Source organism: Onychostoma macrolepis, chromosome 05 (genome assembly GCF_012432095.1).
Source record: "Onychostoma macrolepis isolate SWU-2019 chromosome 05, ASM1243209v1, whole genome shotgun sequence".
NCBI lineage: Eukaryota > Metazoa > Chordata > Actinopteri > Cypriniformes > Cyprinidae > Onychostoma > Onychostoma macrolepis.
In genome coordinates this window covers 35,662,892-35,681,761 of record NC_081159.1, presented here as the reverse complement: position 1 = coordinate 35,681,761, position 18,870 = coordinate 35,662,892, and the positions used below count along the sequence as shown (strand labels likewise).

Genomic DNA, 18,870 nt, shown 5'->3' with positions numbered 1-18,870 from the left:
TGTGAGATGTTATGAGGGATGAAGTTGTGCTGACTGCTTAGACAATGTAACAAAACCTGTTCACTTAGTGCTGGGCTTCAAGGAAAGGGTCACGGCGTTCTGGTGGTGAAAGATTGCGGCGGCTGATAATGAGCAAAAGAGGCCAGACATGTTTCATCTCTCAGAGGACAGCTGTAAACAAACACGAATCGCATCTTCTCATTATCATATACATCTCAGAGTGAAATAGAGTGCTGTCCACCTCGGATGTCTCTTGGAGGCCTTTTAGCTTTGGTCAGTACAAATGAATTTATTGACTGAGAGTAAATACTCTCTATTATATTCTGGTGAAAAGTGAAAAGAGTCCACCCTCAGGTTTCTAGGGGCCCTTGTGAAATAGAAGCATACGCATTACAATATTTTATTTTTAAATAGAGTGCAAATTTAATATAATATTTTCGAACACTTAATTGCATGTTAATAGAATTTGAATGGTTAGTTAAAAATGTGTACTTAAAGGGATAGTTCACCCAAAAAACTACTGCGTTCAGGGCCCAGAACGGTAGTAAGGACATCATTAAAATAGTCCATGTGACTTCACTGGTTCAACCTTAATTTATGAAGCTACGAGAATATTTTTTGTGCACAAAGAAAACAAAAATAATGACTTTATTCAACAATTTCTTCAATTTCTGCAGGAGGCGGCTTTCTGACATAGAACCCGGATGTGCTGCACCTTGTTTGCAAGCAGAGAAATGCACACGCATGCCTTGTGATATTCTTGCAAATGAGTGTCGAAGACTGACACGGAAGAGAAGAAATGGTTGAATAAAGTTGTTATTTTTGTTTTCTTTGTGCACAAAAAGTATTCTCGTAGCTTCATAAAATTAAAGTTGAACCACTGATTGAACGTGGTCATTCCATTGTCTACGCAGGGTCAGAAAGTTCTGGAATTTCATGAAAAATATCTTAATTTGTATTCCAAAGATGAATGAAGGTCTTACAGGTTTGGAACAACATAAGGGTGAGTATTTATTACATTATTTGCAAGTACATTTTTTCATGTACTTGTAAGATTCAAAGTACTTCAAGTGCATATTCAATACAATTAAGCACACTTTTTTTTACAAGGCCATTGTAAAACAGCCAATATACAAACATCTGTGATATTATTCTGCAATCAAATACAGTTAATATCTGCTTACTGTTACACCCCTTAATGAATTTCTTAAAGTTCGGTGCATGTGCATTTTTTTCTACTCCTATCCACCTATATTTTAAACTACAACCCACCCACAAAGCTACATAAGAGCATGTGTATTAACTAACAGGCAGAAACCCCAAATCTCTCAGCTTTCCAAAACTACACAAACACACGCATGAACACCAGTCATTAATTAAAGAGCCAACACAAGCAAGAGCAAAATACACAAAGCCTTCATTATTTGCATTTACGTTGGACTCGGTCCCCCTGAGAAACACAAGCACTTCTCTGCTGATTAACAAAACAACACTGCCAAATTGCCAAAGCGCCACGGACATTACATTTATTACGAACAGCGTAGGTTCACGTGAGGCCAAGTGTTTTTGTGCTGCCATCAGCAGAGTTATAAGGTGCCTGTTCTAATGGGCAGGGAAGCAGTAACATTTAATAAGAGGCAAAACAAATCATTCAAATTAGCACTTGACATGAATGACACCAGAAAGAGGTTTACGCTGCAATTCCCTGTGTTTTGGATAAGGGGAAAAACGTCTGTGAAAGTCCCATAAAATGAAACAAGAAAAACAAATAAGTGTTTCACAGAGAAAAGCAATTTACACACCACGCACACATACATGCATATGGACACGCCACACATAAACCTTCAACTTCAGAATATGTAAGGAGATTCATAACAGGAAAACTGATTTGACGTTGCAGTATTTGAGATTCCAGGTCATTGTGTATGAAAACATAGGTGAAAGGGTCACATCATCAATATACTGTATACATAAATAGAGCAGATATTTTAGCATTCTACTGAACTTAAATAACTAAAAATCAGACTGTGAAAGTCAAAACTATCAAATACAAGCAAACAACAAAAACAATAAAAATCCTCCCCTTTCCTTTCTCCAGAAAAAAGAAAGAAAGAAAGAAAATGTATCAGTCACTAAAAAAAAAAAAGAAGAACGTTGGTAACCAAACAGCTGACCGTAGCCATCGACTTCCACAGTGTTTTTCTCCAGAAGTCAGTGGCTAACGTCAACTGTTTGGTTACCAACGTTCTTCAAAATATATGAGTCAGTTGTTGATAATTTAGTACAATTTTAAAACTATAAAATAAAAGTGAATACAAATTTGAACAGGGAAGCGAATGAGGAAGAATGTTTGGCATCTTGTTAAAGCTGCACAGTCCAGTGGCAAAATCCAGATATCAACATATACATTACATTTACATTTAGTAATTTAGCAGATGCTTTTATCCAAAGCGACTTGAGGACAATGAAAGCAATCAAAATCAACAAAAGAACAAAGATATGTTAGTGCAATAACAAGTCTCAGTTAGCTTTACACAGTACACGTAGCAAGGTTGTTGTTGTTGTTTTTTATTATATAATAAATAAAAAGAAAACAGAATAGAGGAGATGACGTGACCCTTCGGCGGCAATGCACGCATAGTCCTTCGCTCTGCTCACTTTGTCAGAAATTGTATAGTAAAATTGTACAGTAAAATTTTGAACCACTCTTTATTTAGCTCACTATGAGTGCCCCAGCAGTCAAGGACAGCCGGAAAAGAGAGAGTGGGCAATCGCCAATAAAGAAAAAATGTATAGCTAACAGTATCAAGCTAGTGCTTAAAGAGCAACAAAGTACTCTCGATTCGGTAGTGGCTTTGACTGTAAGAGAAGCGATAGACTCTGTACTGACCCTAGCACTCCGTGATCTACATTTGGATATACAAACGACCAACGATTCTGTAAAAGAGCTAAAAGCAGAAGTTGAAAAGCTAGCCATCGCGGTAAAACAGACACGTGACCGGGTCGATTCTGTTCAAGCAGCTGCACGTGAGGATAGGAGGACAGTCACAAACTTGATCAGCTGGAGCAACTCACCGAAAAAATGACGAACACTGAAGATAGGAGCAGGAGAAATAACGTACGACTGGTGGGGTTGCCGGAGGGGACGGAAGGCTCCGATGCAGCTGGTTTCCTCAGAGCTAATCTTTCCAAGTGGATCCCTTCCCTGAAAGGCTATGACATCGAGATTAACCTGGCCCATCGCGTGTATGATGGAAGGAAAAACTCTGATTGGCCGCATAGTCTCATCGTGTACTAAAATGGCATGACAGATTGGCAATCCTGAAAGGTGCTCAGCAGGCATATCCGGTGAAGTATACGCAGGACAATGTCACGCTACTATTTTTTCAAGACTTTAGTCCAGCCACAACTACCAAGAGAAAGAGCTTTAATCCAGTCTTGAAGAAGATGACAGCACTTGGTCTCCAGCCCTTCCTCACCTAGCCATCGGTAATTAAACTACGGCACAAAGGTGAACAGATGATGTTCGACTCTCCTCAAAAGGCGGAGGATTTTGATACTTCACTGTCACTGAAGACGTATTCTGCAGCTCTACAAAGCAGCGGAAGAGCGTCGGCTACCGTCTCCATCCTCTCAGCTTAACGAGGGAAAACTAACGATGAGGTCTGTGGTGATCCTAACTGCCCTGAAGACGACAATAACAAGGTGGCCATGGAATCTTGCCCCTGCCCTATACGTTCGTCCGCTGATTGGTAAATAATAATGATTTATTTTCTTTATTTTTATTTATTATTGTTATTATTCTTCAGGGTTGATGGAGAGCAGGTTCAATCACTACGCTTTTGGCTCAGTGGGCCTTTTGGGGACATGTCTTGCGTTGAAGTGGACTGGTCACGCATCAACATTTGTTTCTTTTGTTTATGCAGACCTACACTCTCGGTAATGCGCGGTCTGCATTGGTTTTTATACACAGTTGTTTGTCGTTCCTTGGTTTTTCTTTTTTTTCTATGCCCTTCAACAGACATCAATACTTTTATTTATTCTGCTTTTCTTTTAAAAGAGCTATGCATCTAGGTGGATTGGTATCCAGGATACATACTAATGTTTACATGTCACTGGCAGTATGGCATTGCTTTTATTTCTCTTCACTTAGACAGAATATTGGCATTGCAAGCACACAATGCATGTTCTGAATATCTTATCATTGAATGTGAATGGCCTAAATTCTCCTATTAAGCATACCCGGATATTAGAATATTTGCACCGTAAATCGATTTCCTGTGCCCTGATACAAGAGTCTCAGTTAAAACAATGCGATGTGGCAGGTTTTCAAAAACAAGTATTACAATCTGGCAGCCTCCTCTTGTGCCCCTAATAAAACTAAGGGGGTGCTTACCTTAGTCGAAAGGAAGTTACATTTAACTATTGAACATACTGGGAATGATGATGAAGGTAGATTTGTTTTTATACGCTGTAAAATAAATAATGATAGGTTAGCACTGGTCTCCATTTACTGCCCGAATGAGGCAGATATAATATTTCCAATATATTACTTGAGCAGATGGATTGTCCTTTAGTGATGGGTGGTGATTTTAATGCAGTTTTAAATCCTGCACTGGATAAATCTCACCCTGATACCATAGCTAACCCATCCTCTAAGTTATTGAATAAATTTATCACTGAACTTAAGGTAATCGATCTTTGGAGAATCCAGAATACTACATCTAAGGACGTCTTTTTTTTTTCTTTTTTTTTTTTTCTAAAAAGGTTGGAACGTCTGATGGGAGACCTTTAAAAGTTTGTAACAACACACCCTTATGGCACAACTTTATTTTTTTATGTTGAAATTAGCCATTTGTCCAGCCCTCTTGGTCTACATTGGGCAGAAACACATGCGGTGACTTATATGATAACCAGGGACTCTGCTCACTTCAAGAACTAAGAAGTTTTGTTTACCAACATCATCATATTTTGTCTTTTTTCAGTTACGTTCTGCTCTCAAGGCCTATGGACTTCCCTGGGCATTTCCTATTTCATCTCATCCTATATGAGATTGGATCGCACCACCCTCTTGTTGGCCATCTGTTTCTTTAATATATAGTAAATTTAATGATCACACTGCAAAGTCTCTTTCTATTAAATCTATCTGGAATCGTGAATTAACAGATTTTGATTTAACGGTTGACTGGGAGAGGGTGTGGTCTAATCCAATCTTAACTTCTAAAAACTTGGCTCATCATCTTATTCATTTCAAAGTCATCAATAGAGCATACATAACTCCTTACAAGATGTTTAAAATGAAACTGCAATCGCCCTATAACTGTCATATCTGCAACACTGTATTAGCAGGTACTTTTCTCCACATGTTTTGGGAATGTTCAGTTGTTGTCGGTCTGTGGATTTTTGTCCTTTTTGCTGCAAATTGAAATTGAAATTGTTATGGTGTGTCTGTTGGTTTCCCCCTCCCTGTTGTTTGTTTGTGTGGTTGTTGTTTTGTTGATTTAAAAAAAATAAATAAATAAAAAAGTTTATCACAAAAAAAAAAGAAAACAGAATAGAAAAATAATAGAGTAAGCTAATGTTAGAGGCCTTTTTTGCTTTTGTTAATTGTATAATAAATTAAAAGAAAACAAATAGATAGAATACAAAAAGATTAGAAAAGCTAGTGTTAGTATGTTTTTTTTTTTTTTTTTTACCACTGTTCATGTTTAGAGTAGCTAGCTCTCTATGCCACATTAAACGTTTATAAAATAAAGTGAATTTAACTGTTAAATGTTATTTTGAGCATAGATGATGTCTGTTTCATTAAGTAATGTACTAATGTTTGATTACATTACTCTGTATGTTTATATACTCAAAAACATGACAGAAATAGACAGAGCATGGTTAAAAAAAAAAACACTTCTCCATCACTTCAAATTTTGATATAATACTATCAAATTTTTCTGGAACAAATGGATCAAATTAAAGGTGTTTATTCTTTATTTATTTTTTTTAAGCTGTCCAAGTATATAAATGAATGGCTAGTCAGACCAGTTTCCACACAGAAAGCACAGCACGTGCCAGTCTAATTTTCACAATACACCTTATTCCAGACCAAAAGTTCAAATGAGGCTTCCTAAATATTGTCTGCCTAAATCAACAAGTCAACATTCAACTTGACATTAAAAAAGGTGGAATGGAGAGAAATAAGAGTGAGTGTGCATGCAAGGAGGGAAAAAAGGAAAGACAACAAACTAAAGAAAAAAGCAAACGAGGGAAAAGGATGACATGAATAGAAACAGAAAGCAGATTTTAGGAAGGCCAACTCTTGACTTTGAAGGGCACTTGGATGGTGCTGTACCAAAGCTCAGTCAGGGCTGCCAGGTCTGTGTCATTGTACTTTATATGTATGCAGTTACCTTATTTCAACAAAACACACAATTTAACCTGTAAATTCACTGTTGAAAACTGCTGAAGTGGCTCATCTTCTAGTCCACATTTTGATGACGATCATGCATCATCATGATGACCACCTTCTTTTTTTTTTTTTTGGTCATTGAATTTTGATGCACCTCCCAATTCCCTCTATTTAGCCTTTTTCTGTTTAGACTCCTTTCTTCCTTTTAAAGCAACATTGAGGATGGTGCAATATGAAAAAAAAATGAACAATGATGATGATGATCCACACAAATCGCATGGACTTGAAAAGCTCTGTCACCAGAGACCACGTTCGCTAAATCGTTCATTTTTATATGGAGCCCAACATACATTATGCATTATCATCAGACACATGTGAACTGTAAGAAAATATTTAGTACGTTCAATGTTTACCTCATGGCTGCAAATGTCCATAGCTGTAGTATTTTGTCATTTGATGTTATTTTTGTTATTTGAATGGTGTAATGGCTAGCAGAATTACATGTAAAGGACCAATCAGTCTGCACCATATAGTTTCTGAACAAGATATTTAGACCAAACTGTGCTTCTCTGTCTTAGTCTCCTTGCCTCTTATAAATAATTATTAACATAAAATTATTTAAACACACAACAGCATAAAATAATACAGCAACTTTCCCCACATTATAAGCATTGGTGATCTTTTAATAATTAGGCCTATTGGGCTTAAAACAAAGCATTACTACAGAAAGCATTACTTAATGTGTTTGTGAGTAAAGTTAAAGACTTGCTAGCACTGAAAGTTCAATTACTGTATGTTGGATAGGGTGACCAAATGCCCTCTTTTCCCCGGACATGTCCTCTTTTTGGACCTAAAAAAAAAATTATAAAATTGTATTAAAGCCACTCCCACTGAATTTCTAACCATTACCGCCCGCTCCCGCAAACATACTAATGTTGAATATAATTTTCGCACATCAGGGAGCTGCTATCAATATGCGGACTATTTAAATTGCTTTGGATGCAGCTCGTGTTGGATGCAAGGTTGCCAAGTCCGCATTTTTTGCACTGAATTGGGCTGATTTTACAATGTTGCGAGGGTTGATTTTCTCCCGTGGGTTAAAGGTTGCATAAATTACTTTTGACTGAAATGCTTGTATTGAAGTATTATGCTTGTGAAATGCTTGTATTATGTACATTTTGCATTCTAACTATGATAAAACTGTGGTAGATTTTTTGAAGGATGGCCACTGGTAGGAAGCCTTTTAGCTGTGTTTATGATCAATCTGCATAACGGTGACTAAAAAAACATGTATTTTGGGTATGGAAATGATATAATGACATGTCCCAAAACCCCCCCCCGTCTGCATTGTGCCCCCACTGTCCTCTTTTTTGAAAACTAAAATATGGTCACCCTAATGTTGGACATTTGGAAGAGTTTATGTTATGTTGAAGTTTTTGTGGATACTAATTGTGCTGAAGAGTAGAGTTGTGCTGAGGCTGTGGCCGACTATCTGAAGGCAATAGTATATGTTGCATCGCTCAATGAACAATATAATGCCAGTGCAGAGCTTCTACTTACTAAGCTAAGGAAAAACACACCCAGTGCTGATGTAAAATGATGTCAGATGAACTGGAAAATGGATTTGAGTATAGCTGTTTTTAGTTTTCAAATGAGAATTGTTCAGATCATTGCATGATTGATCATTGCCATCACTTCCGAGTACTCATGCCTATCCCTACGGAGAACCAGTTCCACTTCCTATTGCATTAAAAGACATCAGCCTCCAGGCGTTCTTCCTCACACATGTGCTTAGGTGTTGAAGAAATCAGTCTCAGAGCATGCCATCATCCTCTGTTCAGCATCCACCCTTTAACACGACTTCATCTGTGTCTTATTAATGCACATGTCTCATTGTATTCTCAACTGTACTGAACCGGTGAAGCTGAAGATATGTCATATGATGTCATGAGCCAGCCACTCTTAAGAGATCAACAGGCCTGCCAATAGGTTTGTGGCATACTTATACTGTATATATATATATATATATGTTGATGACACGTTATGAAGTAAGTTAACATGTCAACAGAATTACACTTGCAGCTTATCGGTTAAACACTGGCAGAGTTCAGCGTGTGAAGCTACCATCTGTTTGCACCTTTGATTCTCAGTAGTTAACTTATAGATCTTGTGTTGAAGTTATAACGTGAGAAAGACACAGAAACTAGAAGTGATTTGATCTCTACTGTAACACCTTAAAATGTTAATGACTTAAAGTTTTAAATGGATTTTTTGTCACCAATTTTCTCCCCATTGTCTAACGATGAGTAAAATTTAGTGAAAGCTTTCTGTTCAGACAATACCTCATCAAATGAAAACGTCCTCCTTTTGGAATTCTTGATAAAAAGAAAGAGACTTAATACTTGTTGGAAGACTGACCACAGATACATATCAGGACTTATGAAGTGCTTGAAGACGAGAAAGTAGCTATTCAAGTGACCTCCTCCAGAGAAACACCATACGCAAGAAACAACAGCACGAGTGTTTTCTGCAAAAGAATAGACAAGGTTTTGTTGTTTTCTGGGCAAACGGCAACTGATGGCAAATGTGATGCCAACATTTCAGCAAGCCGCCAGTAGTTCTCACTAAACAATATACCTTTTAAAGAATTCAAACTCCACTAGTGCCCGCAGTCATATTTCCAAAACCACAGCAGATTAGGTTTTCCTTGTATTTCTGTTGATTCAGTCGGGATGATGGAACTGCAGTAATACAGCAAACGCACCAACGTAGATAAATCATTTGTTGGGTCATCCCCAGTTGTTCTAGTTGAGAAGTTATGTCAATCATATATAAAGGAGATCAACTCATAGCGGTGACTTTAGAAAGAAACTTCAACATTTCCACAGTGCAAATCTTCCTTCTGGTAAACAGGGATTACTGCGGTCAGCTATGACGTCAAAAGCTCTACAGTGGTGTATAGCACATGCACATTCCCTATGCAACTTTACATATAATCTAGGCCAAATTCCTGTTCTCTATGGAACATTTTGGTTCAAATCCAATTAGGAATTAGGAGGATCTTCAAGTAAACGTGAAAGGTCACCATGTTCCAAAACACCTAGCACTGTCTTAATCAAATACCTTGACAAATTGGTCAAGGGATACTTATTTGATAAGGAGAACCAAACTATGCAAAAATGATGAAAATTTAGAACTGTACATTGATTTGATTCGATTTTCTCTCAAATATATTTATCCCGTAAACTGGATAAAGCAATTTCTAGTGATATTAAGGACTATGGGACATCAAATCAAACCTCTGTAATCGTTCCATCATTAGCAGTGGAGCTGGTAGGAGGGTGGAGCTTCTGGAATGCCATAACCAGTGGACTTGACATGACAGAGGTGAGAGTCTTAGACCAAAGGGGACCAGGTTCCATGAAGCTGGGGCCCCTAAAGTGGATGAGTTGGCCAGTTGTCTTGGCCTCTCTCTCATTGGCAGGGGGGGTCCTGTCAGCTCAAAGCAGGGGTGCCCTTTGAAGCCATGACAGCAAAGAGGGCCAGGTCAGGGAGAGGAATAGCAGATGGCTGGGGGTTTTCTGAAGGCCAGAGTCACATGCATACAGGGTCAACCCCCCTCCATGATTTACTCCTATGTTCCAGGAGCTTTATCCCTACTCTCATATTTCTGAACAGACCTTAAGGTCCCATATTGTATGAATCCAAAACCCAAGGCTCCTTATTCAATTTAAAGAGTGAGTGCCAAGTGAGAGAGACACAGGTGACCCAAATTAGGCAGAGGTGTCAGAACATATTTACCAAAGATCAATATCTTTCTTGGATCAGAGCTGAGGTAATGAATGCATTCAGCATGGGACCTCAGAGTATGTGACTGTAATTGATTCAGATCTCAGAATCAACGTCACTCAGAAAACAGACTCTCAAACCCAGCTGTGAGTTGACCACAGTTTACTTGAGCCAAAACCTTACCTACCTCAGATTAGATCAAAAACATGTCTGCTTTATTCAGCTACAGTATAGTGGAGAAAGAGCTTGTACAATACGAGGAGGAAAAAGTCCTATAAACTTAAGAAAATAGCAAGTGGAAAAAAGAGTCAATCTGTGCCAATGTGATGCATCTGCACACCTGCATCAGTACAGTAATGCACTCTATTACCATAAACAATATAGTGTTGTCTCTTTAGTGACTCTACTTTCAAGCAGCAGGTGTCATCACTAATGGTCAATTATCACGTACAGTGTATCATTATTTAATTAACCGCCAACACTGCTTCAGTTACAATGTTTACGGACAACCTATGCTCTCAGGGAAAAAAAAGGTACAAAAGCTGACACTGGAATGGTACACTTTTGTACATTTGTATGTAAAAGGTACACCTTATTTAATCCAAAAGGGTGCATTTTAGTACCTTAAAGGTAGATATCTGTCCCTAAATGTACATATTATTACCTACATGGTACACATTACTACCTTTTGAAAAGGTACAGACTCGGTGACAGGTTTTTTTTTTTTTTTTTTGAGAGAGAGAGAGTGTAATAATATTTGAATGCCCTGCTAATAATTGATAGATCCTTTAGAAAATCCTAAAACTCCTTCATGTAAACACCTCAATCAAACCAGTTGAAAGGGGTGGTGTCAGTCTTAAATAATCTGTTAAATAGGAATATACTGGATATGCAAACCATTTTAAACCTTTAATACCTTTCATCCCTGTACATAACTTCTCCAATAGATGCTCAAACGGCAGCATTACAAACAGCCCCATCCCTGATCCCCATCTACTGTGATAATTGTCTGTGCAAAGCTAATCTGTGCTGGTGGTAGATAAATCTGCGATCCACACATTTCTCAAAACTTTTGGAAACACTCTACAATGTTGAGCTACTATATCAGTGGGTGGCAAGTTAAACCCTCAATTTTGCATGCATCTCGAAGTGGTCAATACAGAAAGCTGACCAGAGACCCAGTATCTGGCCTTAAGTGGGAAAGCGTCAGTATGTTACTGCCTAAACCAGAGGTGCCCAGCCGAAGCCAGAGCAACCTCAAGATGGCAGAGCATGTTAACTGGCTTTCTGATGCCAGGAGCTGGACTGAAATCAACCAGCAGCTGCATCCTTCTCTTTGTTTCTTTTGGCTTCACTCGAGAATTGAAAAAGAACAGAGAGACACCACAAGATTTGAGCGGGGATTTGCTGTGCCTAATGCTGACCAGGCACATTTCTAACTCCAACTTTCAATTACGTTAGTTTTGTTCTGTGGTAAAACAGTTCCAAATCGAAGACAAGCTCCAAAGTCAATACGACTTTTTCTGGAAGAGGTAGCAAGAGGATCTAAACACTAGCCAGAACCTAAAAACATGTAATTACAGTAAATAATTGACCAGGAATAGAACAAGAATACTTTTTTAAAAGAATTGTTAACATCTTTACAATAAGGTCCAGTGTATTCACTATATTAGTTACCATGTGAATGAGCAAACTGAACAGCAAATTATTTATTAATTCAAAAGACTCACCTGTCCATGTATCTTCGCATCGAGTCTCTTAGCATGACGCCCTGGGGTGAGTGAACAAATGGCGGCTGCCGCAAAAGCCGATAGTGCAGTGGCTCGCATTCTCGACAGAGTGGACAATCAGGTTTAGACGTGAGCAGAGTAGCATCAATTTCCAAATGTTGCTCCATGGTGAAAAACTGCACGCCGTAAACCTTCTCATGCACATCCAGCTTGATGGTCAGTGGTGTGTCGCAGAACAAATTACTGGGACCCAGAGACAGGTTGTTGCCACTGACAGTCAATAGGATGATATTGTGGATGGCAGGCAGAACTGTTTCCTCCTGGGAGGAGAAGGTCACCCACACTGTGAGGGAGTCAGGGACCACCGGATATGTAAACTCCAGCTGTAACATGCAGCCTTGCAGAGGGCAGGGGGGAGGCACCATTCTCAGATCCATGCCGTTATGCGGACTCCATGTGCGAACGCTGGGCTCGCATGCTTGCTCCACATCTGGTGGTCCTAAGAGATGCAGCAAAATGCATTAAATTCTAATACAGTATTTCAAAGCTACATATTCTTTGAGAGTTTTAATTTGTGTTATGAAGTCTTTTCAATATTCATATAACAGTTAATGACAGGACAATTGTAAAGGCAGCTGTTTACGATATAGATAAAAATCAATTATTGTGATCTAGTAGAAGGGGGACTACAGTAACTTGAGGCTTGCAAATTTCTCTACATTTTCTCTTGTTCAGCAAAGGATATGAACCAGATTTTCTCTATGGAACCGAAGCCTAGCTTTTGCAAGCAGAGTACAGGCCTTAAATTTGATTTATCTATTTATTCGGTTGTTTGTTTGTTTAATTATTTGTTGTTGACGACATTTTTGATATAGAGAGAGATTTTATTTTTATTATCTTTATTGCATGTTGATAAAGTCACAGTTGAAAGATGGTGGTGTTGTCTTTGTCTGATCTTAGTCACACAAAAAAAAAAAAACAACGAATAGGTTTCATTACTGAAACAAAAATCCTAAAAATATTTATGCAAAGTACAAAATTACTTCAGTGCCGACTTCAGGAAGCATTCCATCATAACACCACTAAAATAAAACCAGCAACCCAGTTTAGTGCAGTATCTGAACTGAAGCAGGAACAATAAATCGTAAGGTAGAGCAGAAAAAGGAGTTGTGCATAATGAGAAATGCAGCCACACACTTGATGCATAGAGTTGCATGTTGTTAAACTCCATCTTGTCCATCCATTTCTCCTTCACATTCTCTCTCATTTCTGTGGCAAAAACCAGAAATCCGAGCAACCCGAGGATGAGGCCCGCACAAGGCTTTCAGTTTCAGCCTGGCAATTACCTCTCATGTGCTGCAGTCCAGCCATATTTGGAGTCAACAGCAACCCATTTGACGGGGAGTGACGTACCCCAACATTCATCAAATGTGGGGAGAAGCCAGGGCACTGCAGACAGTGTGTTCTCCTGCTTTTCCTTTGTGCAATTCCAAACTGGCAACAGCAAAAGCCATTTGCTAACCTCATTTCTGGGCAGTGCACAAAATTCCAGTGTTTAATCAACTGAGCACTGAGTTTTTCGCTTTCCAGGCCACATCATCTCAACACGTTTATTATTGTGAGTATGTGTGTGGCCAGAATAGAAGTAAACATACGATAAAAATGTCTTCGATGCCGCAGGTTTACGTTCTCACCTCGCTTATGCTGCATTTGTCCAGCCACAGAACTTTTCAAGATGGGAGCACATCTTCTTGTTAAAACACATGTTAAAAAAAAAAAAGGTGGGGGGTGGCTGTAATGAATGTATTCATCAGGTAGTCATTTCACAAGATGAATAACTGTCATCTTTTATCTAAATGACTCCGCGGTGGACTAATAACCCTGTCCTGGAAGTATTGGAGTCAGGGTTCAGCTGCTACAGCAGCGGTGGGCTAGTTTTCAAGGTGACCTGACAATTCGTCCATGAATTAGTGCCTTGCATTTTCACTTGATTAGTTAATCCCATTGGGGTATTAGCTTGTCTAGGAAAGTGCTCATTCATGGAAAAAAAGGAAGGTGGGGGGGTTGGTATTTTGTATGGCTGAAAACGTCCTGCTTAAGGTAACTGCGGTACATTGAAGTGTGAGAGCGGGTCTGCTTCAGCAAGCTTCTGTGGATGATGTAGGAACATTTATCAGTAAATGATACTGATAAACAGTAAAATAGATTCCGAATGAAGTGAGCTGCATCTTTCCTAGAGCCCCTGTGACTGATGGTGGACCACGGTTACTAAACTAAAACTATCAAAATAAATTTTTGTTACTTATATATAGCATGACAAATATGCAAATTGTACAAAATTATTGGTGATTAAGGCTTTTGTTTTTCATGCCGTGAAAGGATGTGATTTATAGGTACAGAATAGTTGTACGTGTTTTTTGGAGCTTGGCAGTATAAATTACCATCTACTATGATTGTATGGGAAACAGAAGCTCAAACATTCATTTTTGTGTTTTATGGAACAAAGAGAATATAAAGGGTTAGATATTAGAACTGAAATCCATTACATTACACATTTTAGGTAATGTAATCAGACTACTTTCTGATTACTTTTAGATTACTTTTTTGGCCTATCTCATTTATCACATTGATTTAAATAAGATAGACTTGTACTTTATTGATACAAGAATACAAAAACTTTTTATTATTATTTTATAATTACGTCAAAGTTTCCCACTTAACCAGGGTTTGTGAACGAACTGCGGGGGCTCATGAGTTTAATGAAAAGCTAAAAATTAAATCATAAAAATGTCTATTTAAAAATAATAATAATAATTTTAAAATTACAATTAAATTAAAACACTTACTAAGAAATATTAAATATTTAGTTTGTTTACTGTATGTCATTTGACCATTAACCAGTGTCAGAGAACTGTGAACATGCAAATGTATTACCTTAAAATCCCATGGAGGTTTCAAGTAAATATATTAGGTGAAAGGGATTCAGAAAAAAAGTTTGGGAATCCCTGTATTATGTGTAAATAAGAAATAACTTGAAATTGTGTGCAAGTACTGAATTTTGGAATCTGATTTCATAATCCAGATTACATGTTATCAATTACTACCCACAAATGGTTGTAAACTAGGTTAGTTAGGTTAACAGTAATTTAACTGTGGGGTGAAATACTATTTGTCGCCACTAAGTTACTGTTAATTTATATGTGTTCATGCGATTGCAAACTTGATAGGTGGACATTATTCCATTGTCAGGGTAATAAGCCAATCATGCCAGCATGACTTTTTACTTGTATTTTGCACCTATTTCTCCCTCATTGCCACTGTGATATAAATTGAGAAACTTTGCAAGTATGTGTCAACTTATTCTACTAACCCTAAACCTACCCTAACAGTCTACTCTGAGAGTTAGTAGACATGTAGTTGCAAATGAATGGCATGTACTTACAAAGTTACTTATAGGCCTAGTTAGTAGAATGTCTAAAGTGTACTATCAAAATAAAGTGTAACCCATTTTTTTTATATATATAATTCTGATTGGATTCATCTGAAAGTAGAAAGTCATATACACCTAGGATGGCTTGAGGGTGAGTAAATGACAGGCTAATTTACTTTTTTGGTGAGCTAACCCTTTAAGAAGTAGTACAGAGTCTTTGTACTCTGAGCCATGATTAAAACATCCCTTAACATCTGGTCAAACTGCTCCATAATGCAGATTTACCAGATGCAGATAGGTAGTTAGTCACTGAAAGATGAAGCTTTCGAGTTTCACTATTCAATCTCTAATTAGCCCAAACCAACCCTTCAGTCTGTTGGTTTGCATTATTTGCCTGCAAACCACGTGTGATTTTCTGTGGCCGCAAATGCCAAGAGTGGGTTGTATGGTTTCCCCAATCTGTAGTTTTTTTCTCCCGTCTAACTTGCCCTTGTGCTTTTTTTCTCCTTCTGCTATAATTCTCCTGGCTGTAAAGATTTACGAGAGAGGTACTCCGACTCGTGTAGGCTGAGAATAAGAACAGCAGGAGTGTCTTGAGGACATGAGCCACAAACCCTGTGAACTCCACGGCCGGCAGGTGGAGTGGCAATGCCATCAGGAAGACGCGGCAGAAAAGGGCGGACGCTGAAACGCCATCCCTGGCTGAGAAGCACAAACAAACAGATTGCCAAGCAGCTGTGCTGGGGTCTTTGGGGCACGTCACGCAGGATGAATACTAGTGTAAGAGGGGCGCGTTGAGGGGACTAACTGATTAATAGGGCATCATTCCAAGAGGGAAAACATAGAGCCGTTTACACACTGGAGCAGCGGCAAGCCCAGGCATGTCACTGTAACACTGCAACAAGTGCAGAGTGCGGCATGTATTAATGTTTATTTGAGAGAGCACGTATGTTTATTTTTAAGCGTGTGTGTGTGCTGCCTGAACAGAGAATGTCATATCAAGAAAATTATGAATGGCCTGTCTCCAACTGTAGAACATTTAGTGAAAATGATGGGTTCTGAAGTGAAGTGCTCTCTGATAATAAGGTTTACAGCCATCTCTGACCCGTACCCATCACTGTCTGCGTGAGTTCATTATCATCAAAGCAAGTCTTTGAAGAGGAAACACTGCTCCAATTGATAATGAGTCTGCTAGACGTATAAATCAAAACTGCAAGACACCTTCTCACCAAAAAGGCATAAACGGACCTGCGTCCTGACTGTGGGAAGCCTTTTAATAGCGAGGAAATGCAACGTCTCCCGAATGGCACCAATGACCATAATGCTTCTGAAACAGCCTTGACCACAAAAACATATACGCCATATGTCACTGGGCCAAAAATCCCACAAGAACAACAAAAAGCTTTGATTTGCAGAGGAAGAGCATTCTGACACAATGCTATTTTATGTCAGCCACACTCACAAACAATAATTAATAAAGCAGCTGTCTGCAAATTCTGGAGCAGCACAGCTGTGTAGACTATTTATAAAGGGAAGGGGGAAAAAAATCCCAACGCCAGCTAACTGTTCACTTTCCACTTCACAGTTACACTAAGAACATATAAGGCATACTGAAAGGCTAAATAAATAAATAAATAAATGAAGTAGATAAAAAAAGAATTTTAAGGATGCATTCGTTCATCCAAAAATAAAGTATTGTTGCAAGAGAGACTGCACTGCAAAATATGCAGTTTTCTTAGATGTTTTGTCTTGCTTCCAGCCAAAATATCTAACAATTTGGATATCTAACAATTCTTAGACAAGTAAAAACTATTGTCTTGTTTTCAGAAAAAAAACAAGTCAAAATTAAGTGAGTTTTTGCTTGAAACAAGCTAAATAATCTGCCAGTGGGGTAAGCAAAATAATCTTGTTTCCGGAAATAATCTTGTTTCCGGAAATGTTAGGACATTTTTTAAATTTGAATAAAATGAAAACTAAAAGACTTTCAAATCACATGAGCCAATATTTTATTCACAATATAACATAGAGAACAAAACAAATGTTTAAACTGAGAAATTTTACACTTTTATCCACTAAATGAGCTCATTTCAAATTTGATGCCTGCTACAGGTCTCAAAAAAGATGGCACGGGGGCAACAAAGGGCTGAAAAAGCAAGACCTTTTGAAAAGATTTAGCTTGAAGAACATCTAGCAACTAATTAAGTTAATTGACATCAGATCTGTGATGTGATTAGTGGTTACATTTTATTCTGATAGTCCACTTTAGACATTCTACTAACTATAAGTAACTTCGTAACTACATGTCTACTAACTCTCAGTAGGGTAGGTTTAGGGTTAGTAGAATAAGTTGACATACTTGCAAAGTTTCTCATAATCAGTATGTTGTATGTTGTGGACCCATCAAAATAAAGTGTTAGAAGATATTAAGCACACAGTCTATTAATACTCTAATGACTGCTAGCTGACATGTAGTTACGAAGTTACTTACTGTTAGTAGAATGTCTAAAGTGGACTATCGAAATAAAGTGTTACCTGATTAGCTATAAAAAGGATGTCTTAGAGAGGCAGAATCTCTCAGAAGTAAAGATGGGCAGAGGCTCTCCAATCTGTGAAAGACTGTAAAAAATTGTGGAATACTTTTAAAAACAACGTTCTTCAACATTAAATTGCCAAGGCTTTGCAAATGTCATCATCTACAGTGCATAACATCATCAAAAGATTCAGAGAAACTGCATAAATCTCTGTGCGTAAGGGATAAGGCCGAAGATCTTTGTTGGATGCCCGTGGTCTTCGGGGCCTCAGATGACACTGCATCACTCATCTGCAGATGCCAACTACAGCTCTATCATGCAAAAAGGAAGCCATGTGTGAACATGGTCCAGCGCCGTCGTGTCCTGTGGGCCAAGGTTCATTTAAAATTGACTATTTCAAAGTAGAAAGGTGTTCTATGGTCAGACGAGTCCAGATTTGACATTCTTGTTGAAATCACGAATGCCGTGTCCTCCGGGCTAAAGAGGAGAGAGACCTTCCAGTGTGTTATCAGCATTCAGTTCAAAAGCAGGCATCTCTGATGGTATGGGGGTGCATAAGTGCATAAGTTATAGGCAGCTTGCATGTTTTGGAAGGCACTATGAATGCTGAAAGGTATATAAAGGTTTTAGAGAAACATATGCTCCCCTCCAGAAGACGTCTATTTCAGGGAAGGCCCTGTGTATTTCAGAAGTACAATGCAAAACCACATACTGCAGCATGGCTTCGTAGTAGAAGAGTCTTGGTGCTGAATTGGCCTGCCTGCAGTCCAGATCTTTCACCTATAGAGAACATTTGGCGCATTATTAAACGAAAAATACGCCAAAGACAACCACGAATTCTTCAGCAGCTGGAAACCCATATCAGGCAAGAATGGGACCAAATTCCAAAACCAAAACTCCAGAAACTCATAACCTCGATGCCCAGATGTCTTCAAACTCTTTTGAAAAGAAGAGGAGATGCTGCACCATGGTAAGCATGCACCCGTCCCA

General features: G+C 38.4%; 1 protein-coding gene across 2 annotated transcripts in view; it reads right to left on the bottom strand.

Moving 5' to 3' along the window:
* The window catches only part of pappaa (pregnancy-associated plasma protein A, pappalysin 1a), a 132,059-nt gene that overhangs the window by 89,720 nt on the left and 23,469 nt on the right, over positions 1 to 18,870 (bottom strand). For both annotated transcript variants that reach the window (XM_058777729.1, XM_058777730.1), the window contains exon 8: positions 11,920 to 12,418. In XM_058777729.1, coding sequence (XP_058633712.1) covers positions 11,920 to 12,418 — 499 coding nt within the window. The remainder of the gene's footprint in view (positions 1 to 11,919; positions 12,419 to 18,870) is intronic.